The sequence below is a fragment of the Orbicella faveolata genome, unplaced genomic scaffold (genome assembly GCF_042242905.1).
Source record: "Orbicella faveolata isolate gen_17 unplaced genomic scaffold, um_ofav_v1 contig_14, whole genome shotgun sequence".
Lineage (NCBI taxonomy): Eukaryota > Metazoa > Cnidaria > Anthozoa > Scleractinia > Merulinidae > Orbicella > Orbicella faveolata.
The window spans coordinates 14069185-14095141 of record NW_028301541.1 but is presented as its reverse complement, the minus strand read 5'-3'; the positions used below and the strand labels follow the sequence as shown (position 1 = coordinate 14095141).

Here is a 25957-nt window from a genome sequence, read left to right as displayed (position 1 = left end):
AACATGCTATCCAACGACACGTCTCGTTTAACTCAAATTTAACCCTGTGTAAGGGATTAATGTTTAACTTGCAGTCGCTTGCTTTTTTGGAACGAAAGAGGTGCTTGGAATCTGAGAATGAGAGGCCCTGCCAAAAAGAAGAGGTGAAAGAACGCAACAAAAAGTACGAGATGAGGCAGAAGAGAGTGCTTTTATCCCCTAACCCACTCCCCATAACTTTTTTCTCCCCTTCGTGTCCCAATTGTCCACAAGCTGCTTGTGTTCTCGAAAAGGAAACCACTGTTACGAAGGCTATACGATTTTCAAGAAACACGTGATAAGGATAAATAGATATGTCACTTTGTCTCACTTTCATGGTATTTAGCACTGCTGTGCTAATTGAACACTATAAATGCAGAAACAAATATTGTAAATAGAACTGAAACTTGTTTAATGTCCCAACTGGTTGGAGGCTGACCAATGCAGTGGGCTATTTACAAGATGTGGAGCATTTGAGGTCAGGACCACCGAACACAAGTCCATCTAGTGGCAGGGAGGAAGATGTAAACCCAAGACCTCCCTAACCAAGCCGCCTCCACATATCGAATTTTAAAAAATATAGGCGCATTGGCCGTATTTACCTAGGAATACTAAAAATGCGTCCTAGACGTATAATCCGTTTAGTAAGTACGGAAATAGGAGGCATTAAACGTCAGACGAACTCAACAATGTCATGCGTCTGCAAGAGTCTTAAAACGGACACGTCATACTTCTCAGACGAATAATACGAGACGCATAAAGCAAACCAACTTGAATGAATTGGAAATCTAGCCCACTCCCCCCAATTTTTTTTTCCTTGTTTGCCTCGTGCCCTAATCGTTCACTGCAAGCTGCTTGTGCTCTCGAATAGGAAACACAATTACGAAGGCTATACGATTTTCAAGAAATACGTCACCGTCGTCGTCGTCTTCGGCGTTGACTCGTGTCTTAGCATCAATTTCGTCTAACAGTATGGTCTCCTCTTCTTTGATGGCCCTGAGCAGGCCAATCCTTGCGTAGAATTTGCGAGGGCAGTGAGGTCACGGGAAGGTGGGCGGTGGACGAGGGGCTTCAAGGCGACCTTCACGTTTCTCTACGGCTTTGCGTTTCCATTCCGCTTCAAACATGACAGTCCCGGTGGAAATGGACTGTCGCCAGCTGGATCGATTTGCCGCTGTTGCCTCCCACGTGATACACGTGATACACGTGATACATGCAATTAAATTGAACTTTTTCAAAAATGGTAAGCATGTTGGCCGTATTTACCTAAGAAGACTGGGAATAAAGCGTTTTCATAATGTGTTTAGTTAATACGGAATATGACGTATTAAACTTCAGATGACCGCAACAATGTCATACGTCTGGAAATCCCAAGAAAAGGACACGTTATACTTCTCAGAAGAATAACTCTCCTAGTTAAAAACGAGATAAATAAAATAAACCAACCTGACTGAATCGAAAATCTACTCAATCTGTAATTAAGCGACCAACAACCTCAGTTCTCACAAGAACTTTATTTGGGAAAAAGCACACGAATTTAATGCGTCTCGTATTTACCTAGATGCATTTAATGTTCGACGAATTATGCGTCTGAGACACATTATTCGTCTTCTTAGTAAATGCGGCCGTTGAGAACACAGACGGGCCAAGCTCACGATGCGAGGGGTTATTATTTATTTATTTTTTTAATCTTCATACGAACGTTCAGCGCGTGAAACGTGACATATTTACCGCCGACATCTACTATTACATAACCACCGAGTTTGGTTACGCGAAACGTGACCTTCACCTTGCAGCATATGGTGGTGTTGTGTTACAACGGTTTGAATTTATAAAGATTTGTATTGGGAAAAACGGTAATCGACATTATAGCTGAAATTTTGATATTTTTGCAATAAAAATGACTTACCTTAATGCCTTGTTGTCTTTTCTGTTGTCATCTCGCTTCTCAGCTCGATCCGAAGCCTCTTAAGCGAGTTATCGCTTTTTGGTTTTCCTCTACTAAGAAAGAGTAAAGGCTACACACTCGATTCTGGACTGACCCCCGCTCGAAGCGAAAAAAACACACTGAAATCCCGCCAGCCGCCCCAATTCCTCCGCAGAATCATAGTAAAAGGTTAAGCGCTCCCTTTTAGTTAAATCCCAAGTCAAATTCATCTCTACAGCTCACGATACAAAGCTCTGAATCGAAGAAAGCTAACCATCCGGAATCAGTGATCATGCTGCCGGGACCAACCATGGACACATTAGAAACCCGAGTGGAACGCTGGGTAACAAATTGACCCTGACCAGGGGAAGGGAGCGCACAGTTCTCGACAAGCCAGGTACTTTGCTCGACGGTCCCCTGGGTAGATTTTAATCCAGGCCGCCGACGGAGCATTGTTATGACAAGCCAATCAGTCCCTAAGGGACCATGGAGCAAAGTACCTGGCTTATTGAGAACTGTGCACTCCCTTCCCCCGGTCAGGGTCACTTTGTCCGACTGTGGCCATGGATGGTCCCGGCCTCGGAAAACTTAGTTTTTCACGAGTAACCTATTTTATCTCGGGAAAGTTTACCGAAGTTTAAGAGCCATATGGTTTTCACTTAGTATAGTGATCCAGGGCTTTTATTACTGTAATTTTAATTAAAAAGTTTATGAAGCATACCTGGGTAAGTCTCTCGGATGATTAATAATCAAGAATGACGGAGAGATATTTATGCTTCAATTCCTCGTCGTTACACTTTCTCGCCGAATTCTAATTTCAATCATGGTAAATGAGCAGAATGAAAACGGATGCATTTTCAGATCACTTTCGGTTTATCAGGCCCACAATTTTTTTTTTTAATTTGCAAAAATGTACACGTATCAATGAAAAACCACAAATTTTGACGCATGCTATGAAAATCATGTGGTGTAAACACGGCTAATTGATTAACCCAATTAAAAATTAAATTCAAAAAGTATATATAATATAAAGGCAAATGGAATTGGAAATTCTTAGTGCAATGCAAACGGCGATCTGTTTGGTAATGTATGCCAAGTGAAGTCAGTTCTGATGCAATTTTAAAGCATTTGAAATGCCAACGACAATTCATCTTCGTGATCTGGAACACCTCTCGCTGTTGTTGTTTATTAGTTAACCACTGTAGGTCTTCGGAAGATTTGATTCAGTAATATCGTACAAAAATTAATAAGCTTAAATGAAATTATTGCAGTATCGTACTTTGTTATATCTTTCCATATTTAATCTATTTCCTTATGATAACACAGAGTGTCATCTTTTTTATCAACCCTTTACAACGAAATACAAGGAAAAAATTAAAAGTTAATAAAGATAAAAAGCCATCTGTGAGAGACTATACATCAGATTGTTATTCCTATTTAAGTATTGTCTACATGTGGAAATTATTCCTGCTACCATGGGGCTAGACAGGTGCAGGACTGTTATAATATTAGGTTTTTTATATATAAGGGAACCATGGCTTTGACGCAAAATACAGTAATTGTCGGGTCCCCAGCTTCTTAAAGGACCCTAGTCAACCTCTGCTATTTTCGATGCCATCAAAATTACTGATATTGCATGGTGAGGCGAAGTCTTGTTGCCTTACTGTAAGTTGAGTTCCTGAAAGTAGGTCCCTTTATCTTTAGTAGCTTCACAGTGATTTTCTTTGCTTTGACATGCTCCGAATAAAACATAAGAGCCAAACTCTTGTAAGTAAACAAAAACAAAGGTGTGGCTGACTAAGGCCCTTTAAGGGGAGTTTTAGAAGGCCCCAATGCATTGGGAACGAGTGTTAAAAAAACAAAAATTAAAAGCACACCTATTGAGGTTACCTGTGCTGCACCCTGCCCCCCTGTTCCGTGACCAGTACCCATTAGTTCATCTAGGTGAGGAGAGGTACTGTGAGAGTACGAGCACAATGCACTGATTCCAAAAAGAAGTCCATTGCACCAACCATTGGGCTATTCTGCCTACTCCTCCATAGGGTTTGAGTGGAGTTTACCCTAACATGACAGTTATAAGTCTAATAACCTTCTACAGGGGCAATTTGAGTGTGTTGAAACCTTTTTAACATTGCGTAACCGATAGCAACATGAGGCGACTTTAGGCGAATTAAAGTCCCAGAGTAGGCCTTATTTTATACATCGCCTGTTGCCAAGGAACCAAGGACACTCTACATTAATAACAATGGTTAGAAGAGGCGATTTCACCTAGGGAAATACAAAATTGGCCTCGGAAAACTTAGTTTTTTACGAGTAACCTATTTTATCTCGGGGAAAGTTTACCGAAGTTTAAGAGCCCAATGGTTTTTTTCTTCGTATAATGATTTTGGGCTTTTATTACTGTAATTTTAAATAAAAAGTTTATGATGCATACCTGGGTAAGTCTCTCGGATGATTAAGAAACAAGAATGACGGAGAGATATTTGTGTTTCAACTCCTCGTCGTTACACTTTCTCGCCGAATTCTGATTTCAATCATGGTAAATAAGCAGAATGAAAACGGATGCATTTTCAGATCAGTTTTATCATGCAGTCTCACAATTTTTTTTTTTAATTTGCAAAAATGTACACGCATCAATGAAAAACCACAAATTTCGACGCATGCTATGAAAATCATGTGGTGTAAACACGGCTAATTGATTAAGCCAATTAAAAATTAAATTCAAAAAAAATATAATATAAAGACAAATAGAATTGGAAATTCTTAGTGCAATGGAAACGGCAATCTGTTTGGTAATGTATACCGAGTGAAGTCAGTTCTGATGTAACTTTAAAGCATTTGACCGGCCGATATTAATTCAATTTACTAGGAAGTTTTTCCCAGACAGGCTATGCAATAAAATTACCATCTTGTCATAAATTTGATTAATAGATTTCTACTAGTATACTTATGCAAGTACTGCAATTAATCTGATTGGCTGAGCTATCGTACGCTTTCAGCCACGGCCGTGTGTTCTCGTTTTTCCGAAGTTTCGATGAGAAGTTCAGAGACATTAATAAATAATTAAATTCACCGTTATTAACTGTCTAAAAACTCAAAATTGTCATTTTTTTTCTATCTCTGTATCTGTAGACTCTGCGACTGTGAAGTAATGGCAGGAAAAGTACATGTATAGAATGACAAAAGAGATGCCGGTGCAATTTAATCTCGCCTTTCGATCACTACGGCCCGTTGACACAAACACCACCTTGGCCCCTAACAAAAGTTCAGTTAATTTCATATCTCAAACGCTCGTTTACACGACCACTTCCTTAAAGCCATAGAGTACCACCTTGTAAACTTTTAACCTTTATTTCTATTAAAATTTACCTCGTTAGTGCTACAACTCGAAACTGATTTCTATAATAGCAACATACAAATGAAACTGAAAAAAAACTGTAACGAGTCCCCATAAAATAAATCAGTTGTGTTCAGTAAACTGCGAATAGAAATCAATGGGAAAATCACAATTAATTAGCCTCTTTCAGGCGTTCAGTTAGTTGGGGCAAAACCGAAAGAATACGGGAGAAGCGCGGAGCGGGAAGTTACCAAACCTCACTCTCCTTTCGTCGCCCCACCGTATTTTCACGCTACGACCCAACTAATTGAATGCGTCCGTGGAAGAAACTACAATTAAATTATATAAAGCTTTCATACAGCAATTTTTATTTGAGTGTTGAAAAGTAATTAGTTTTGCACTACTATGCTACATGATTGACTTAAAAAACTCGCGCCACTTTTTCATCCAATCAGAAGTAGTAAAACCAAAACCAAACCTGATTTACTCGCACAGGTTTTCCCGCACTTTGCGTCAGCTATATGTAATAACCTCGAGTTTTGATTGGTTCACTGTACTGTCTGTGTCCTTTGTAATTGGCTGGCTTGGTTACTTTGGTTTTGGTTTAACGACACTCAATTGAAAACCGCTCTAAATAAACAATAGCCTCCACTTTGTGCAGAAATATGCTCGGATATTTGTCCACGGACATTATCTGTTCCGAGAAGCGAACAGTTTGCTCGAGGAAATGTGATAGCATTGGGGAATAGATAATGTTCAAGGACAGATATCCGAGCATATTTTCGCGCCAAATGAAGGTTATCGTGTTGATTATCCTTCAAGTATTTTTCGCATCACTTGCCTAACTTAACTGAACATATGGAAATTTGTTTTTGCGTAATTATACGGAACATTGAGAAAAAAACACTGTTTAGTCATCAGTGCAATGCCACTACAATCTGTAGAGTAGTCATCATACCGAGCTTTTAGAACAAACATTTGACTTGCTTAACTTAGAATTTATATTAATGATATTTCGTGCAAGTACTATGTAATAAAATTAGTTTCCCATCATTAATAAGTAAAGTGCATGTCCAAAGTAGATTATATGCATTTCGTGAATTTTTGTTGATTTTCTAATTTAGAAAATGTTTATGCTACACTGATCACATTTGTGGCCTTATTTTGACCCATTCGCACGGCTAAAAGAGTTTCACTAAAAACAAACAAAAATTTCAGTTCTGACTACAATAACTTTTAATAAGCATGAGCTTAAGCAGCGACAATTTCGATAACGAGAACTGATTAATTAGGACTGGGACCTAGACGCTTCCTCGATCATTATCCGGGACACCGATTTCCATCCAGTGTAAGCGTCACCCAAAGTATCGCCACTAGGTCAAGATCCTCCCCACAATTTCACTCTAACCGTGCCTTGTGGGATTTTTTCACAGTATCCCTCAAATGATCGATGATGAAGCAAATTGGGATTCCCAGATGGCCAATTGTTGTACAAAACAGCTTCGATTGTCATAGGTCCACTGCATTCGTTACCATTAAACTTGAAGAACCACCGGTTACACTTCTCAGAAGAACCATAGACTCTCATTATTCCCTGGAATGAGACTTTGATCGCAGTATCAGACTCCAACTTATTAAACGAGCAGTCCTGGAACAAACGAAAGTAAAATAAGTCAGAACTCATATAAATAAATTTCATCACATTTTGGCTTGATTGGTATCATTAACTGGGATTAACTGCACACCGATCATCAGTTGTTGGCTCCGTGGAAGAAAGTGTCAAGCTTGGTGTTAGCCTGCTGGTATGTTTGGCTGTGAGCAGGCTCACGTTCGAACACAAGCGCGAGCGGCGAAGCCGCTGGACGAGAAAGTGAGCCTGCTATGATCTCTGCAAATTTTTCATTTTCACCCCGGAAACCGCAGAGAAGAATAAGCCAACTAATTTTCACCGGAAGTATGAACATTGGTAGCTAAGATTTCTCGGGAAAATTGTAAATCTTTCAGGTCTAATATCATTCAGGTCTAATATCCGTCGTTCTCAAAGTTTTGCCGAAGAAAAACCGTCAAAGTTTATTTCTAGAAAGGACACTCACTTGATTCCAAGTGATTTTGCTTTGGCAGTCTGGTCTTTGATGATGCTGATAAACGGGCAAACGCCTACGGGTTGTTTCGTTGCTCGCTTAACGTTTGAAATACATTGTGTCTAGAATGTTTGGAAATTCAGGGGCGGATCTAGCGGATCTAGCGGATCTAGCGGATCTAGGGGACAGCCCCCCCACCCCCCCCCCCCCCCCCCCCCTCGCCTATTTTGGGTAAAAAAAAACTCACAGAAGGAAGAGAAGCTGGCGTGGCAAGGAAACGAACTGTAGAATCCTTGCCGAGAGTGGATTCTTCGGTTCCTTTGACGCACCATGATCCGAAGAGATCTTGGATTAATCTGTTTAGAAAAGAAACGCAAAATCCGTTTTCGAATTCAAGAATCCAATCTTGGATTTTCTTAAAGAAACGCACCCTAAGTTTGATCGAATGTCAGATAACGATCTGCGAGTGAAGTTGAACTAACGATGAATAGATTATAGCCTGCGGTAAATTAAATTGTACTGGACGAAGTATTTTCCAGGAGAGGCATTTGATAGGTTGACGACACTTAGAACTCAATTTTAGATCGCCGACACTTGTAACAAATATTTCTTGAGACAATAAAGTTTTGACCAGTTACCCTGTAGGACAGCGCGTCGCCAAATGTTTTTAAACTTTGTGTTTGCATTTGTTTACATTGCTCGAATTTTATCTTGTAGGTGAATTAACCATTCTGACTACAAAACACGGCGTTTTAGCGGGTTACACAACACGGAGAGTTTGTTTTCTGACAATCAATGAATTTGCCGAGCTACAAATCGGAAAATTATCTTCTGGCACAGTTCTGAAGGTCATCATGGCCAGTTGCCAAGCTACACGAAATATTTGTTTTCTTACCACAACTCATGGCCATTCGCTGTCGCCGAGCTACAAAACATTCTTTCCCGATGACGCAGACTTTAGTTACTAGTTGTCGAAGGCTAGCGGGTCAAAATACATGCAGCTTCGCAGAAATCATACTCGCTTTCTTCCAAACTATACCGCGAATACGTGACTGCGTGCATGCGCTCAAGATGTAGTTTGCCCGTGCTGTGTGGGTGGGGGGTGGGCAAATCGGCGAACAAAATGTAATTTGTGATAATCGGTATTGACATAAATTAATATTTTGCCGACACGGAACAGAGAACTGGGTGGGAGAGTAGTGCGCGAAGGCTCATGGGTAGTACGTTTGTAAAAGAGACGGTTGAGAAACTTGTGACATTCTACGGTCAACCTTGCCACTAGCACTTTCCCATAAGGTTTATTTTTATTGTGTAATTAGCGTCATAGGGTTTGTTTTTTCATTCTGTTGTTTATAGGTCAACCTTAAAACCCCAAAGGTGCCGCCACTGCATTTGGTCGGGGGTACACGGTCCCTATTTTTCCCAACAAGAGGTTTTTGGGGTTTACGTGTCCGGCTTTGGCGCATGTAGGACGTTACTTGATGTATCTATTATCCACTTTGTTGTAAGCTTATTCTCGCAAATAAAATATATCTTGGGCCTGGCTGACCAACCCGCCCATTCCTCAACCTTTGAGTGTGTTCGGTTGTGCAGCGAAGGCAAAATATGTCGATACAGGCAGGCTCACTTTCTTGACGCCTCTTCACCAGACTCTACCCTGCCGGATTGCTTCACTCCTCATCGCTCGCGCTGACTCAAAGGTGAACCTGCTCGCAGGCTAACGTGGTGTAAGGAGCTAGCCTTAAATCTAGAGGAGTGAGTCGATCTGGGTGAGTTTTTTTCCGGTCTATCGCGACCGAAAAGTAAAACAAAATTGCAAGTTTGAGTTTCGCCTGAATTGTAAACGACGCTTGATGTTTCATCAAGGCCCAATAAGTTTACTCTGTAGATACACAGGCCGCCCAAGCTCTCTATGAACCACACAAGCAACACAATATGGCATCGAATTATAAGGGTTTGTATGGAATTTTCTTAGGGCTTGCCACAAGTTGCTAGGCAACTTTTTGTCAACTTTTCGTATTTCGAGCAACTTTTTTTGTTTCGAGCAACTTTTTGCATTCTGAGCAATTTCTAGTTTTCTAGATATCGGAGCAGCTTTTAGTGCTATAATTGACCATGCTTCCAGTTTTACATTGTTTCAGTAGACAATTTGTGAATTTCCTCTGAAAAAAGAGCAGTTTCTCCCCCCTGGGGCAGATCATGGGCGAAAGATGTATGCAGCCGGGCTGTTAGGTAAACGGTTTTATAAAGAAAATCCAAAATGGCGGACGAAGATTCACGCTCCACTGATTCGAGTGATTCAGGTTACGAAGGTCATTCAGATCCTTTGAGGGTAGCCGCATAAGCAGGGGTAAGACTGAGTACTCCAACGAAAATGATAATGGTTAGAGGTCTTGACTGTGAACAGCAACGACAATTTTATTGGCTCACAATGGAACTTTTACAAGATTAATATTGTCATACTGATATTGATGCGTAGTATTTACTCATACGTATTGTGAACAAATTTATTCGGCGATGCTGGTTACAACGCAAAATTGCACAAAAATGCTCAGAAATTTTACTTTTGTTGTAAAGATTGAATATTTTTGCATCAGACCAAATAAAAGAAGAGAGAGACAAAAAAAGTTTTTGCTTTTTGTAGCAACTTTTGAGCAACTTTCGTTACAAAAGGAACCTTTTGACTTTTTTTGAAGCAAGCTTTGAGCAACTTTTTGAGAAATTTCGGGCAACTTTTTGGGAAATCTCGAGCAAGTTGTGGCAAGCCCTAGATTTTCTACAAGATATCCGTGGAGGTAGTTAAAAATGAAAATTCTCAATATAAATGGCTTAACTTATTCCATACGTGTGTTGTTTGCTCCTGGTGTGGTTATTTTACCGACTGAACTTGATTTAACCGACTTTTTTTTAATTCCGGTTTTCCCTTCATAAAGAGAGGACAAGGCCAAACACTTCAGTCGGGACAGCCTGCCGAACGAAGTCAAAAATCCTAGGCTAAAATGTACCCACGGCCACAAATCCATCGTAGATTTCAAGGGCAAAGCTTGATCTTTCGTTTCAATTCTCTAGCCACACAATTGCAGCCCTGCGAGCGACGCCAGGCGGCTCTTCGTGTCCCCAGTGAAACGATAAAATGATGGAAGAGCTCCGTGTCCGTTTGATCCGCGACACAACGACCGTTGAAACCGGCTTGGTAACCTCGTCATGTTGGCAAACCAAGACTCGCAGGGGTACTAGACGCAATCTCCGTAGAAACTGAGAAGATACAGTCATTTTTGAAGTGGAAGTCATGGTAAGTTTTCACGTTTATGCACCTTTGAGTTACGTGGTTCTCGCCTCACTAATTAAACTTCATCTCCCCATAATTCGTTCAGAATTCTCCCGAGCAAAACAGAGTTCAATTTGCCGGCGGCATTTTCTTTCTCTTCGTATGCTCTGGACAAAATATTGCTGGCTTCCATTACAGTTTCCTCACAATATTCGTAATTCCACGATACTTTAAGAGAAGCAAATTTAGTTTATCAGCTCGGGAATATTTTACACAAACAAATCAAAGGTGCATACACGTGAAAACTTACCATGACTTCCACTTCAAAAATGATCCAAACTCAGAAGTTTGGATGACAAATTGCGGTCTAGTATCCCTGCGAGTCTTGGTTTGCCAACATGACGAGGTTACCAAGCCGATTTCAATGGTCGTTGAGTCGCGGATCAAAAGGACACGGAGCTCTTCCATCATTTTATCGTTTCACTGCATGGGGATACGAAGAGCCGCTTGGCGTCGCTCGCAGGGCTGCAATTGTGTGGCTTTTTGGAATTACTCGTCCCTGTACTCACCTTTTGACCCTCAACCACCTCATAATGCTAGGCAGATACTTTCTTTATATCAACGCTCTAAATAATACTATGTTCGTTTTCAGCGACGTGATCTCATTAGTGCAGGATAAAATCGAGATAGAAAAATATATTGCTGCCACGTTGAATGATGAAAGGGAATTTCAACAGAAGTGGAAATTCCTTCTCACCATTTAAGGCGTTTCCCTTAGTAATTTGTTGCGAAGTCTCTTTTTTTTAGTTTGTTTGTTGTTGTTGTTGTTGTTTTTCTATAATTAAGTAGTTAAATTGTATTGCAACTCCTTAAGTAACGTAATGTGTAAGTCATAATAAGTAATTATTGCGTATTGTAAGTAAGTAAGGTGGCAAGTGTTTTTTTTTTTTTTTTTTTTTTTTGATGTATTGTAAGTGACGTTTGTAAGACAGTAAAAGCGTTAGAAATAATAATAATAATAATAATAATAATAATAATAATAATAATAATAACGATAATAATAAAAGGGCAGTGGGGTAGGATAGGCTGGTGCCTTAGCCTACTTCGGGAAGATGGACGTTCCCGCCCACCATAGTCTGGGGTGGTGTCTTTGGCAAGCATCAGTAACCCCAAAGCCACCCCTGTTAGGGTTACAACAAACGGATAGTTGGGGCTCGCTAGGCTTGGTACCCAGCCCAACTAGGAGAAGGCCACTCTGAACAAAAACCAACACAATAAATTATTAAAACATGACAAGTAATAATGACAATTTTTCATACCGCATCGGTCGTCACGCAGGTAAACAAGGACCGCGTCCCTCAGTAGGGAACCAGGCTGGGGTCGAAAAATATGCTACTGGAACAAACTTCGCCCAACAAGCAGATGAGGATTACCACGCCGAGGATATTCCTCACAGAGGCCCTCAAAATGCACCAACTGTAAATCGCCAAAGAGAAACAAGAAGTAAATGGACCAGGGAGGAGTATATGGAAGTGATGGAAGCATACTTTAAAGCTTTAGCTAAGCCCAATGCATCAGTCACAACAGATGCATACAATATCTGGCGAATTCAAAATCTAACCAAAAGACCAAACATGAATGCTAATAAACTGGCAAACACCAGACGGGACATCATGAACAAGAAAAGATTGACAGACATGGAAATTCAAGCCATCAAAGACAAAGTGACTGACAAGACAGACTGTACCGAGAACAATAGCCTTCATGAAGGCAATCCCTCTGCAGTAGCTGTGGAACATAATGCCCCCGTGGCGAGTGATGAGGTAGCTGTCCACAATGATAAAGAACAACAAATTGATCTCAACGTCCCGGAGACCCCTCAACATACCAATGTTGGAGATGAAGCTGCAATGATGGAAGAAATTTTGAGGAAGTGGGAGATTGTGAAAGAGACAAACATAACTGAACGACCACCTATACCAAAAATCAAACATACAAGACAATCAAAGGAAGTCTTAGAAACAGCAAATAAGGCCATCAACCTAATTAAGGCCAAAAAGGGGCAGAAACTGTCTCTTACCGAAGTGAATGAACTATTCTACACTTCTGCCTCAGTAGTCTGTGACACCCTAGGCATCAAAGTAAGATCAAAACCTCAAAAGAAACCAAAAGTGCCTATGTGGAAAAGACGAATCGAGAAAGACATTCAAAGAATACGTGGAGAGATCTCAATCTTAGCGGAAATCCTCCAAGGAAGACGTGTTAAGGAGAAGAAAAGAAGAGCTCTCATGAGAAAATATAAGTTCAAATCCAACGACGACATCCCACCTGTCACGGAAAAACTGAAACAACAGCTATTAGCTAAATCCCAGAGAATAAGGCGCTTTGAGAAAAGACGAAAGTTTTACTCCCGGAACAAAATGTTCAAAGAAAACACCAAAAGATTCTATCGTGAACTTGGGAAAAAGACCATCGAAATCTCCGAGCCACCGGGGAAAGAAGCTCTTGAGAACTTCTGGACTAATATCTGGGAGAAAGAAAAGCGTCACAATGAGAGAGCAGAGTGGATAAAACAAACAGAGAATGAAAACCAACAAACGCCCACTCAGGAATGGCTGGAAGTATCCATTGCTGAAACAACATCTGCTATCAAAAAATCTAGCAACTGGAAAACTCCTGGGATTGATGGAATAGCAAACTTCTGGATTAAACATCTGACAGCCTTACACGAAGATCTGACTAATGCCTACAACATCTTTATCGAAAACCCAGAGGAATGCCCAAACTGGCTAACAACTGGTATCACTTACCTCCTTCCAAAATCTGAGGACACGGCAAACCCCAAAAGCTATAGGCCCATCACTTGTCTTCCTACAATGTACAAGATCTTAACATCACTCTTGTCAGCTAGATGTTATAGCCATCTTGTGAATTACAATTTACTACTATACCATCCGAACAAAAAGGTTGCAGAAAAGGGAGCTACGGCTGTAAGGACCAACTCCTCATCAACAAAGCTATATTGGAAGATATGAAGACGAGAAAGAAAAACCTTAGTACAGCTTGGGTGGATTCAAGAAAGCTTTTGACTCTGTTCCCCACAGCTGGATATTAAAATGTCTTGAAATCTACAAGATATCACCAAAAATGAAAGATTTCATCACAGCAAGTATGACCAAATGGAAAACAACCCTCACGCTCAATTATAATAAGGGAACAATATCTTCTCGTGAAATAAAAATAAACAGCGGTATCTTTCAAGGAGATTCCCTCTCACCTCTTCTTTTCTGCATAGCTTTAGCACCTTTATCCTCTCTCTTAAATGAGAGTAACTACGGATACAAAATAAGCAACGTAAACATCACTCACCTGTTTTACATGGACGATCTGAAAACCTATGCCAAGTCTGATGAAGACCAGAAAGGCCTACTTAAAATTGTCAAAGGCTTCAGTAATGATATAAGAATGGATTGTGAGCTTGACAAGTGAGCCAAAGCTACATTCAAACGAGGCAAACTGGCGAAAACCGAAAACATCGAACTCGATGTTGGCACCACCATACAAGACCTCGAGCAGGAAGGCACCTACGTACAAATACCTTGGTGTGAATGAAGGAGATGGGATCCAACATGCAAAGATGAAAGAGAAAATTCGGAAGTAGTATTACCGTAGAATTCGCCTGGTGCTCAAATCCGAACTTAATGCTGCCAACAGAATTGACGCAATCAACACTCTTGCCGTCCCAGTCGTCACTTATAGTTTCAACATCATAAACTGGAAAATGGGAGAACTCATGAAGTTAGACAGAAAAACAAGGAAGTTCTTGACAGTGGCAAAAATGCACCACTCAAAAGCTGACGTGGACAGGCTATATATCCCTAGAAAGGCAGGTGGAAGGGGTCTTGTACAATTAGAAATTACCTACAAAACAACTACAATTGGCCTAAACGCATATCTCAACAACAAAGATGATTACCTCCTCAAAATTGCGAGGGATCATGACCGCGGCAAGAAAACAATGTCCATACACCATCAAGCCGCAAAATACGGGCGAGAACTCAGTCTACCAGAAGCTGAAGTGGCAGAGAATGAGCCAGCCACGACCTATGCCCGAAGGGTCAAACTGAAAGCCAAACACCAAGCTTTAGAGCAACTCAAGAGCAAATGGGAAGAAAAGCCTTTGCATGGTCAGTACCCAAAAAGAACAAAAGAGAAGGATGCAGACCAAGACAAAACCCACAATTGGCTGAGTGCACCTGGCCTCAAATCAGAAACAGAAGGTTTCATTATTGCTGCCCAAGATCAATGCATTAAGACCAACTATTACCGAAACAAGATCCTGAAAGATGGCACCGACCCAATGTGCAGAATCTGTGGGCAATTTCAAGACAAAATTGACCACCTTGTCTCCGGATGGCCTGAACTTGCCAAGACAGAGTACATACAAAGACACAATAAAGCTGCAGCATATCTCCACTGGACAATATGCAAACACTATAACATCAAAGTACAAGATAAACACTACGACCATGAACCAGCTACTGTGACAGAAAACCAAACAGCGACTATACTTTGGGACATGCCAATCCAAACCGACAAAGAGATAAAAGCAAACAGACCAGACGTAGTGGTGAAAGACAAGAAGGAAAGAACCTGTCTACTTATCGATATGTCCATCCCCACAGAAAGGAACTCCTCCTTGAAAACAATGGAAAAACTCACTAAGTACAAAGATCTTGAGATTGAAATCAAGAAAACGTGGGGAATGAAAACAACAACTGCCCCAGTGATCATTGGAGCTTTCGGGCTTGTCAAGAAGGGAACAGAAAACTACATCGGCAAGATCCCAGGCAATATTAGAAGAACAGAGCTACAGAAGACCGTCCTCCTTGGAACTGTTCACATACTTAGGAGGACTCTATCCATCAAGTAATCCAGCAGACTTATGACTGCCCTAGGCTCATGGATTGAACTCGGCACCATAAGTTAAAAGCGGCAAGACTTTAAGGACTTAAAATAATAATAATAATAGTAATAATAATAATAATACATCGCCAAGATCCCTAGCAATATTAGAATAACAGAGCTACAGAAGAACGTCCTCCTTGGAACTGCTCACATACTTAGGAGGACTCTATCCATCAAGTAATCCAGCAGACTTATGACTGCCCTAGGCTCACGGATTGAACTCGGCACCATAAGTTAAAAGCGGCAAAACTTTAAGGACTTATAATAATAATTTTTTTCTTTTTTTTATAAATTAAATACAAATTGGTATATACAAGGTAAAAGTACGTAAAATAAATAAACTATTAAAACCTATTTCAACAGTGTTTACATAATGGCTCCCTCCTGGGTTTCAACGTCAATATCGGTATATTACAAGGTAAAAGTAAATAAAAGAAATAAACTATTAAGACCTATTTCAACAGTCTTTACATAATGGCTCCCTCCTTGGTTTCAACGTCAATATCAATGTTCTTAAAGTCACAAAAGGCTTTCCTTCTAGCTCTTGAATCTCTTAGGCAGATTTTATATTAGTGCGGATCTTAGTAAAGCGAAGGATGTCCTTGCTCTTATCCAGGAGATTGTTTTAGCATAATGTTCTCCTTTCTTGATGGAGATCAGCTGCGCCAGTCTGGAATGGTATTGCAAGCACTCGTTTCCCATGCCGCCTGTTGACGTGAAAATAAGGGGTGTAAAAGTTCCTTGTTCGATATCCAAGACCCTCCTCACGTAAAGACGCTTCTCCTCGTTCTCATGATTGCGGTATATCTGTTGGAGCTCTAGGTCCCTATACGAATCAGCATTAGGGTGACAAACCTTCACGTCAAAGAATGCTGATCGTTGGTTCCCCCAGAACCCGCGCGCATGAATATCTAATCTCGCATCTGGAACTCGATTAGAACCTCTTCCCAGCTGTTCACCCGAGATGTCTTGCAGGACAGGCTCAATCTCAACATCAGTACAAACCATATTCAGGAGTTCGGCTTCTAAGTCCCTCAGCTCATTGTGACGTTGGGTAACGAACCCACCTCTCTTGCATATCATTGCGTGGTCCACTGTAAAAGCATCACCGCATACACAGGTGGAGGGGATATCATCAACCGGCCAATCGTAGCGCAGTTTGATTGCATCGCGGAACTCTCTCTTATTTAGATTGAAACCCATTTCACGAAGGGGGAGTACCGTCAGCCAAACAGATGACCCTTCTGACGCAGCAAGGTCAAGTGCCCGTTGGACTTTCTGTAGGGCTACCCCTCTGATATGCTCTGCCCTGTCTTAGAGCACCGTTGCTCTCTCACTCCTCATTGCCTGTTGTAGTGGCTTGACCAAAGAATCATCCGGCATCAGATGGGATTGAGACACAATCTGTTGGACCAGCGGGATGGTAACTTTGACGGAGGAGGATTGTTCAAGATTTGCGTTAAGACACGGTTTGTCGTGCCAAGCCCCCCTAGACGGACTGGCAGTGCTAGAATGTCCCTGTCCAGCCGAGTGCACCTATGCTCCGTAATTGCAGGGATGAGCACCTTAGATATGGCATTCTCCAAAGGCTCCAATAATTCTTGAATATCAGGCAAAGTTCTCAAAAAAATAGGTCCATCGGTGCTTGAGGCCAAAGGTGTAAGCAGCATAACACGCTTGAGGCTGAGAAAGAGCAAACTCTGCCAGCTTGGTAATCTCGCTGACCCAGTTGGTCACCTTCTCGCTAACGTATTCCTCTAGGTATTCCCGTGAACCTATCACCGCACCCAGATGTTTTTGTCCCTCTACCGTCACATTGACAGCCGTGTCCTTGAACACTTCTTTCACGCTTGCCTCTTTATCTGGCTTTGAGATAATCCAACATTTCTTGGGGTTGGGAAAATAGCCAAAGACTGGGCCAAGGCTGTTGAGGACATCCCACCATTTCTTGATTTCCAGTACAGAGCCAGCTCCACAGGCATCGTCAGCAAACCAGCACTGTTTAGTACTGGACGCCGCCTGCAGGCTTGTGATCAGCGGCTGCATACTCAGGGCGTAGAGGGCCATAGCAAGTGGGTCACCCTGTGTTGTTCCTTCAGCTGACATGATCTCTTTGCCGCCGGTAATAAACAAGCGTGCCGACTTCCTCTAAGTATTGATGGCATATGCTGCAATTACAGGGCAGAGAACCCGGATATTATACAGTGAAGTTGCTCTATTAAGTGCATTGAATACATTAGAAGCATCGATGAGCAGTACCGCGTCCGTGTCATCTGCTTCAAATATGGCATGCATAGCATGTATAGCAGCCTCGCTGCCAGACTTTTGACCTACGCATAGCTGGAGTGAACCACTCGCCTCAACCACGTCTCCCTTAAAAACGTTCATTACACACTTTCCAATAATCCTTCGTATCACCTCGCCGACCCCTATAGGCCTCACTGCACCTTCACCTTTATCCAGGGGAATCAATCGGCTTGCCACCAGTGGCTCTATGGTTGCAGGGTCGATATAAGTTGTACACAGAGTCCTTGTCATTGTGGCTAACGCCTCGCATAATTTTGTAGACGACTGTTTAAAGGAGTTGCAAGCCATCGTTCTTCTACAACCATTAGCGTCAACCCCGCATGGTCCCCCTGATCCCTTTGTTCTTAACGCAGCCTGCCTTATCATCTCACCATTTATCTCTGAGTACACCGATTCAGGGATATCATAATAATAATAATAATAATAATAATAATAATAATAATGTTTATTAGTGGCTTATAAAAAATTACAACTGTAAAAATTCTTAGGACAATATATATGTCAGGGAAATACTAACTTACAAACGAATTACAAATTACACTCATTCTTTATAACCCTTATAAATTTGTCTATTATCATTTGTCGAAAAAATTTAAATAAGAATAGTAAAAAATACTCTACACATTTAAATGGCAAAAACTCTACTTTAAAAATACACTGTAGCTATATGCAGGTCCACTTCTTGGCTCAGTGTTCGTGGCTTCGGCTAGAGTTCCCCAGAAATAGCATTCTCAATTGCCTTAACGAATATTTGCATGTCCTTTTTCGATATCTAAATCAATGTCCGACAGTTCTAAGTGGACCCGGCTCGCGGGCCTCTTAAATAAAGTAATGTTGATCTCAGCAGCGCAAATGATACTCTTGCCTTGATCCATGACATGGTAGTCACATAACTTTCGCCCTTCTTTGTAGCAACTAACTCAGCAATAATAATAATGATGATAATGATATATAATAACAATAATGTAGTGTACTGTAAGTAGTTAAGTATTGTGTCGTGTTGTAAGTAGAATAATGCAATGTAAGTAATTATGTGTTTAGCAATAAATTTAAAAAAAAAATTAGGCCAAACACAAATCTCAGTCACCACACTATAGTTTCCTCAAACTCCGTTCAATGCAAAACCCTTACCAAGCGTCCGTGAAATCAAATCTCCTTCTCCTTCCAAACAAAAACACGCCAAGCGCCGTCTAATAATACCTAGTACTCAGTCCACACCCAACTAAATAATAGAAGGGGTCAATAAAATTTAATAACTAGCAGTAATCAGAGATTATGAGAGTGCGTTCGACGCCCTCACTTTAATATGTATACCTTAAAGAAATGATTTCACCAGCTGACTTTCAACCTTTGTCTCTTGCTAAAATCAACATTTTTGAGCAGCAACCAAGGTTTTAAAGTCAGATATGCGTAGTGTCAAAGTCCATGCTAGTGACGAGGTCACGATTTGTTGATACGTTGGGTGACGCCGCCAGTTTCTGTAGCTCACAAGTTTCATAGAATATTAAATTACGTACATTATTCTAAGCTGGAAGCACAAATTTAAGCTATAGCATTTGCAATCGCGTGCTCGTTTATCGTAAACAAACTCCGTGCGACTGATTCGAGTATTTCCCCTAATGAATAAAGCAGATTTTTGGATCTTGCCTTCAGAGTACTTTTCCACCGATTCCAAACAGTAAAATTTCAACCGGATAAAGACTGAGCTATCTGTCGCGACTGGAACTAATCAGTATGTGCAATCAAAAATGTAGGTGTTCCCACGGTTAACATCCCAAAGCGAAGTCGTGTTAATAAACAAGGACAATTCACGCAGATTTCGGTAAATGCTACCGTCGAAGCGTTTCAATTCACCAAAATCTAACGCTGAGAGGACATAATAGCGAAGCGTACGGCGACTGAATGAAAAGAAGTCAAAGAAAGATCCAGCGGAAAGACGACCTCACATGGCCTGCTCACATGTTACGGCTTACGGCCCTTAATGACAGCCCTGCAGACATAGCATACCGGTACAAGTAAATAACCTGGATTTAGCCTTAAAATGAGTGACATAGAACTTAGTCTCAAGTTCCCAATTGGCATTGATACATGTACATGCATGTTCCTTTGACTCCTTTACATTGTTTGCAATTCTTCTTAAAAAAGAAAATATGTACCACTGATGATGACCGTACACTCAGAAATGTTTTGGTTTTTAAAATTTTAGTAACTTTTAGCCTTTTATAGACAAAAAAAAAAAACATTATCGCAGGCTCAACTGTTATGACAGCTTTTCATATACAGATACAGTAAGCGTAGAGCTACATTTATTATACAAGTAAAGAAAGAAGTAGAGCCAAGCACCCCCATCAAGCTTGAGTTTGCCCTACACTGACTTCTAACATTTCATGTTCTGTTCACAGCTAGAACAAAGTTACATGTAAGTTTAGCGCTATTGTTATGCCGTTTGGCACTATTTTTGAACTATTTTCACATTAGTTGATGCTATTTTAATACTATTTTTATACTATTTTTACTGTATTTTCATACTGTTTTTATGTTATTTTGCGCTATTTTTATTCTGTTTTACACTATATTACTGTATGCCATTTCTAGACTATTTTAAAGTTGTTTGCATATATTTATATTGTATTTGACATATTTTTTTTCATATATGATACACTTTAATTTTTAAACTGTTTAAAGTACTATTGAAATATATTTTGAGACAGTGGGTTTCAATAGTGTTTTAAACAGGTTTCAACACCTTTAAAATTAGTCGAAAAATATGTTAAAAATATAATTTTGCACCTATTTTAAACCTATTTTGTACAAAATACCTCTAAAATTGTCATTTAAACTAGTTTAAAAATAGTCTTGCAGATTAAAAGCTGTCTTTAAAACGATTCCATTTTGATGCAAATGGATAAATTAATTCCTGAGAAGACTAAAAGAAAGATATTAACGGTTTCTTGACATTAAAAATCTTGAAATTATTGAAAAAAGTGATGAGCGCGCGCACACAACTTCAATTTCAAATGACAATTCAATCCGAGCGATCTTTCAAAGGCACAAAGCTTAATAATACTTCGAGAAGTACTTGGAAACTGTTATTTGAAGTAAATTTCAGTTAGAATTCTCCTAAAACAATTAGATTATTCGCTCTCGATTTCTATGAGGCCTTGGGCCTCATCAACTATCACCTCATAGAAATCTCGAGCTCATAATCTAATTGTTAATTAGTATCATAAAATGATGCCCCCTGTGTGCAAAGAAGTATTCAACTCAAAGTTTGTAGACCGTGAATAACTTCGCGATTGTGCGGATGGCTGACGCGCTTACCGCTTTTGATGCAATAACCTTGTCAATAGACATAAGATATACGTGACAGTCAGTCAAATTTCAGAACCAGGATGAAAACTGACGACGATATATCGTGTTTAGGCTTCAGGACGAGATATAAAAGTTGCCACACTCGTCTTCGAAGTCTCCAATCGAGTACTCAAGATGTTCGAAAAGTATACTGAGCTGTTCTAATCTGTAGCATTCATTTTGGTTAATCTACTCTTTGGCACCCTTCAACGTTTATGATGTGTGTTTCCTGTCAAGGCTGGACAGAAATTACAAGGTAGAAAACTAGTAGGTATTGACAATATGAAGAATAAACTTGAATAAATCAAGTGAAAACAAGAGAGAATCTATAACGCTTCCTCCGTGAATACAACCCGTGACATCACAGGGTCCTTAAACTCGGTTCCAGAGCCCGGACACAGTCTTGCTCCAAAAAGTCGATTTCGACAGCTAAAAAAAGCACTTTCCGGTAGGATTTGACAGAAATAACGTTCAATATTATTTTAAGCACGTTTGAAACTATAGATTGGGCTAATAAAAGAGTGTACGAAAATTTCGTTTCAGTAGCACTTTAACGATGTACTATCAGTTTCGTCACCATGATATGAGACCAGCTGAAAAAACACTTCGGTTAATAACAGCATGATTCTCTCTCACATAAATCGCTGTCGAATTCTGAATCTGAATTTTAACTTACATTAAGTGATAAAAGTAATTTTGCCCATAACCATTGGCAATCCGAACATTTCACTCTTACCTTGATCTTACCGCTATCTCGATCATCATTCAGATTTTTCCACACACATTGTTTCCAGTTGGTTTGTGGCACTGCACTAGAAGGACTTGTCACGCTTTCTCCTTTCTCTCCCTTATCGCTTTTTTTTCCTTGATCGCCCACAGTTCCACGCGCTCCTTTTATTCCCATCATTCCTGGCGGTCCGCTCTTCCAACGAGGCCCTTCATTTCCTTTCTCTCCCTTTTGTTCCAGCATTCCTTGCGATCCCTTGTCACGAGTCTGTCCTTTAACTCCATCTTTTCCCTGCGGTCCTTGTGGCCCCGGAATGCCAGGCATTCCTGGCATACCATTGGATCCTGGAATACCCGGAATCCATGGGTAGATATGGATTTCTAAGAAGAAAGCAACAAATGCATTCACTGGACTAAAAAACACAGTGTGAAACTTAAACAACACGAGAACAAGATGTTTCTTATGTCGATAGATATTGTGGCATGAAAAACGATCTGCATTTTTGTCTCTTATAATTACTGCTTTAGCGATAGCAGTTACTTGTTTTTACGGTACTGTTAGTGTCAGCGTGTCTGTTAGTGGACTTGTGGCCTTGCGGGTCTGCTTTGACAAGATAAAATCCTGTCAATTTTTAGACAATAGTCACGTTCTTGATATTCATATTTTAATCAGGCCAAATATGTTCCTCTTACTCTTGCATAACAATGTTTGTTCGTTTGTGAAGCCGACTCTTACTGGGAGTAATATGGCCATCATTAACATTCCTTGAGAGAATTTACTATGACTTAGGAAGTAAACATTCTTATATCGCTATGTCTAACGTTTTATTTGAGTATCATGCAGCCTCGATTTGGAACCAGAGACATATGCCTTTGATGTTTCAATCAGATACTGAACTACCATAAATGAGAAATACTGTAAATCATGCAAAATATTGTTACATCTCATATACAACTGATTGATTTTCGTTAAAAAAGGCAATTGACATTCAACTTTCTACCTCACATAAGTCCTTGGTATCGCCAGTATTTTGCTGTTGAGGGCTGGTAGTGGTTTCCAGTGAGTCCCCTGTTCCACACAACACCAACAAAGCAGCAAAATACACAAACTGTGCCATGCTTGAAGACTTAAAACGATCAACACTTTATAACAGTAGAACTTCACGTCTGTGTGGTATGAGCTCGTTTCGTAACTGGTTTCGTGATGGCATGTGCTCAGCCTTTAAGACGCTTCTTCTAATGCCAGTCAGCGTAGATAAGACGCTATTTTTCTAAACAGAGGTTATAACCCAGTAAAGAGATTTTAATCAAGGTAAGACATAAGGAGACCTCTTATAACATAACCGCCGGCAGGCTTAGTCTTTAGCTAACATTTGCTGCCAACACGCATGCGGAGTTACCTCCTGTCTCCTTCTTTCGGAGGGACTATGAGTATTCCGTAATTCTAGAGTTTCAGTAAAAGAAGAGAAGTTTAGATTTTACCGTTTGTTCTACATAACGAGGTTGCATCATTTTACCATTGTTTTAAGCGGGTAGTAGATCTTTATTTGGGCATGAATGGGGTACTTCAAATGGGGGGTGTGTAAAATGATATTGAGAATCAGGAATTTTTATGCAGTGGCTTTTTGTGCTAAACAACTCTGTTTGATAAAAGAGTATCACTATTCAGCCGAACATTTAAACCATTTCCTTAAATTTCCAGCTTGGTTGATATGATGGACAGGATTAAGAAGACTCGGAGAGAGTTGGAGACCAGCCAAAACGTCAAACAGACAGTATATTAAGTAGGGGTCATAAGAATTAATTTAAAAAAGATGTCCTGGGATACAATGTCAGTTCAAAGAAACCAGGTGAGATTGAATTGTTCACTACGGTTAAAATTTCTCCTCTGTCAGAAGTCAATGATTTCTTCCAGTAGCTTTCAAACAGTACTTCCACGTTTTGTGTATTAAACTGAATTTCAAAGAAAAGGTACAGAACTGAGAAATACACAAAAACTTTGCAATGTTTTCAGCAGTAAAAAGAACTTTGTTGAAAGATAACTAGCAACGGACCGCTTTGATATTACCGTAACGAATTAATTCACTATGGATGTTTCAACCCTAATATTTATGTTTGTTTGTGAACATACATAAGATATACATTCCAGCATTGAAATGTAAAGAACGGATTCTTTTTCACGAATTTAATGAACAAATCAATTAATTTAGTAAATGTTCCGCTGGCGTAGAGTAAAAGCATTGCCAGATGTTCTTTTTTAGGGCTGTTATCTCAAGCAACAACAAAACTGGAAAAATACCAAAACACGTACGTTGAGATGAAAATAGAATGAGGAGGTTAAAGGTGGCAGCTATCGTTGAACACACGCATTCTAAAATTTACTAAAACACGAACATGCTATCCAACGACACGACCCGTTTAACTCAAATAAAGGACTTGCCTGTGTAAGGGTTTAGTGTTTAGTTTTGTCTGAGTTTTAGCAGGCGGAGCAGTGGCTTGCTTTCTTAGGACGAAGGTGACGCGTAGAATCTTATAGTGAGAGGACCTGGGTAAAAGAATAGGTTATTTAGAGACCGGAGGAAGAGAGCGCTTTCGCCCCCTACCAAACTCCCCGCAAAGTTTCTTCTTCGCCTCGTTCCCCTATCGTTTTCAAGGAGACCATTGCTACGAAGACCATACGATTTTCGACGGAACACGTGAAAAATGCCACTGTAGAAACCAATCCCCCGCCTAGTCCCAGTCCGCGCAGCTATGCATAAATAGTTCTACCTTCGCGCGGGTTATGTAAATCGCAAAGTATTTCGCTCGAGGTCACAAGCTATAACAACGTTACGTTCTTCACACTATTTCGATCGCCTTATTCCCAAATGGTCGGGTAATGTCCTCTTTCTTCGTTTGTCTCGTATTTCCTGTGTTATTTCCATTGTTGTAATTAGTTGTTCCTTCTTAATGTATTATGCTTGTTACCTTTATCCTAGAAACCACTTCATGTGCAATTACGTTAAGAGTTCGAGTTGTTCGCAATTGTATTAAATTTCTTTACGACCTAAATTATTGCTGGTGCGTTGGCTACAGCCATTAAACCAAATTTTAAAAAATTATTAGGCGTATTGGCCGTATTTACCTAGGAACACGAATAATACGTCTCACACGTATTATCCATCTAGTAAATACGGGAAATCCGACGCATTAAACGTCAGACGAACTTAACAATTTTACGAAACGGACGCTTTTAGCGTCTCAGATGTATAGTTGTTCGAGTTAAATACAAGACAAATACTACACATTTCCCTGAACTGAGAATCTGCTCAATCTGTAAATAAGCGACCAACAGTCTCTCTGGCAAGAACTTTGTCTGTGAAAAAACACAGGAGTTTAATGCGTTCCATATTTACCTAAACCCACTTATAATGTTCGACGCATTATGCATCCGAGACACATTATTCGCCTTCTTGGTAAATGCAGCCGTTGAGAACATTAATGATAATGATGCTAATTTATTTTATACATCGCCTTTTGCTTTATATTAGCTGGAGGGGGTCATTTTACCAGGGGAAATACAAAACTGGCCTCAGAAACCCGAGTTTCTCTGAGTTTTCAGAGGTAAGTGAACAACATGTTTTTCACTTCGTATAATGATCCATAGCTTTACGTACTGTAATAAACGTTTACGATGATGCGTACATGGGTAGGCCAGGTCTCCGTCTTGCATGGTTAAAAAACAAGAATAATGAAGAGATATTTGCGCGTTGCTTCCTCGTCATTACTTTTGCTTCGACGTTTAGCTTTAAATATTTGTAATGACAAGGATGATAACTGACTCGCTTTCAGATCAATTTTTAGGGGGTCACAATTATTATAACTTGGGAGACTAAAATAATCAATGCAAAATCACCTTTTGCGACACGCACTGTGAAAGTCCAGATACTCGCAAGCAATGGTCGAAAGAAGGCATTCCCAATATACCTCTACGC

General features: G+C 40.2%; 3 protein-coding genes, 1 long non-coding RNA gene and 2 pseudogenes across 5 annotated transcripts in view; 3 read left to right on the top strand and 3 right to left on the bottom strand.

Annotated features, from left to right (window-relative positions):
- LOC149114119 (uncharacterized) overlaps positions 1 to 5948 on the bottom strand; it is a 43465-nt gene extending 37517 nt beyond the window's left edge. The window contains exon 1 of the long non-coding RNA XR_016206415.1: positions 5875 to 5948. This is a non-coding gene — a long non-coding RNA (uncharacterized LOC149114119). The remainder of the gene's footprint in view (positions 1 to 5874) is intronic.
- A 435-nt stretch (positions 5949 to 6383) lies between these two features.
- On the bottom strand, positions 6384 to 23101 carry LOC149114114 (uncharacterized; annotated as a pseudogene). The gene is made up of 3 exons (XR_016206410.1): positions 22985 to 23101; positions 21994 to 22364; positions 6384 to 6930 (listed from the first exon to the last, which is right to left on the bottom strand). The product of XR_016206410.1 is annotated as an uncharacterized LOC149114114 (transcript).
- On the top strand, positions 11868 to 13666 carry LOC149114118 (uncharacterized). Its single transcript, XM_089287229.1, has one exon. The coding sequence runs from the start codon at positions 11921 to 11923 to the stop codon at positions 13664 to 13666; it is 1746 nt and encodes a 581-aa protein (XP_089143355.1). The 5' UTR covers positions 11868 to 11920.
- Positions 14010 to 15149, top strand: LOC149114117 (uncharacterized). The gene is made up of 3 exons (XM_089287228.1): positions 14010 to 14116; positions 14304 to 15068; positions 15140 to 15149. Exons 1-3 carry the CDS (start codon positions 14010 to 14012, stop codon positions 15147 to 15149), a joined length of 882 nt encoding a protein of 293 aa, XP_089143354.1.
- LOC149114116 (uncharacterized) lies at positions 15039 to 15656 on the top strand. Its single transcript, XM_089286723.1, has one exon. The coding sequence runs from the start codon at positions 15211 to 15213 to the stop codon at positions 15562 to 15564; it is 354 nt and encodes a 117-aa protein (XP_089142849.1). The 5' UTR covers positions 15039 to 15210; the 3' UTR covers positions 15565 to 15656.
- On the bottom strand, positions 15902 to 18272 carry LOC149114115 (uncharacterized; annotated as a pseudogene).
- Positions 23102 to 25957: the final 2856 nt, after the last annotated feature.

Bases quoted from the DNA above. Each gene is read 5' to 3' on its own strand.
- LOC149114118 (XM_089287229.1), top strand. From the start codon at position 11,921: ATGACAAGTAATAATGACAATTTTTCATACCGCATCGGTCGTCACGCA.
- LOC149114117 (XM_089287228.1), top strand. From the start codon at position 14,010: ATGGACGATCTGAAAACCTATGCCAAGTCTGATGAAGACCAGAAAGGC. The intron at 14,117-14,303 runs GTGAGCCAAAGC...GTATTACCGTAG, and splicing joins ATGGATTGTGAGCTTGACAA to AATTCGCCTGGTGCTCAAAT.
- LOC149114116 (XM_089286723.1), top strand. From the start codon at position 15,211: ATGCCAATCCAAACCGACAAAGAGATAAAAGCAAACAGACCAGACGTA.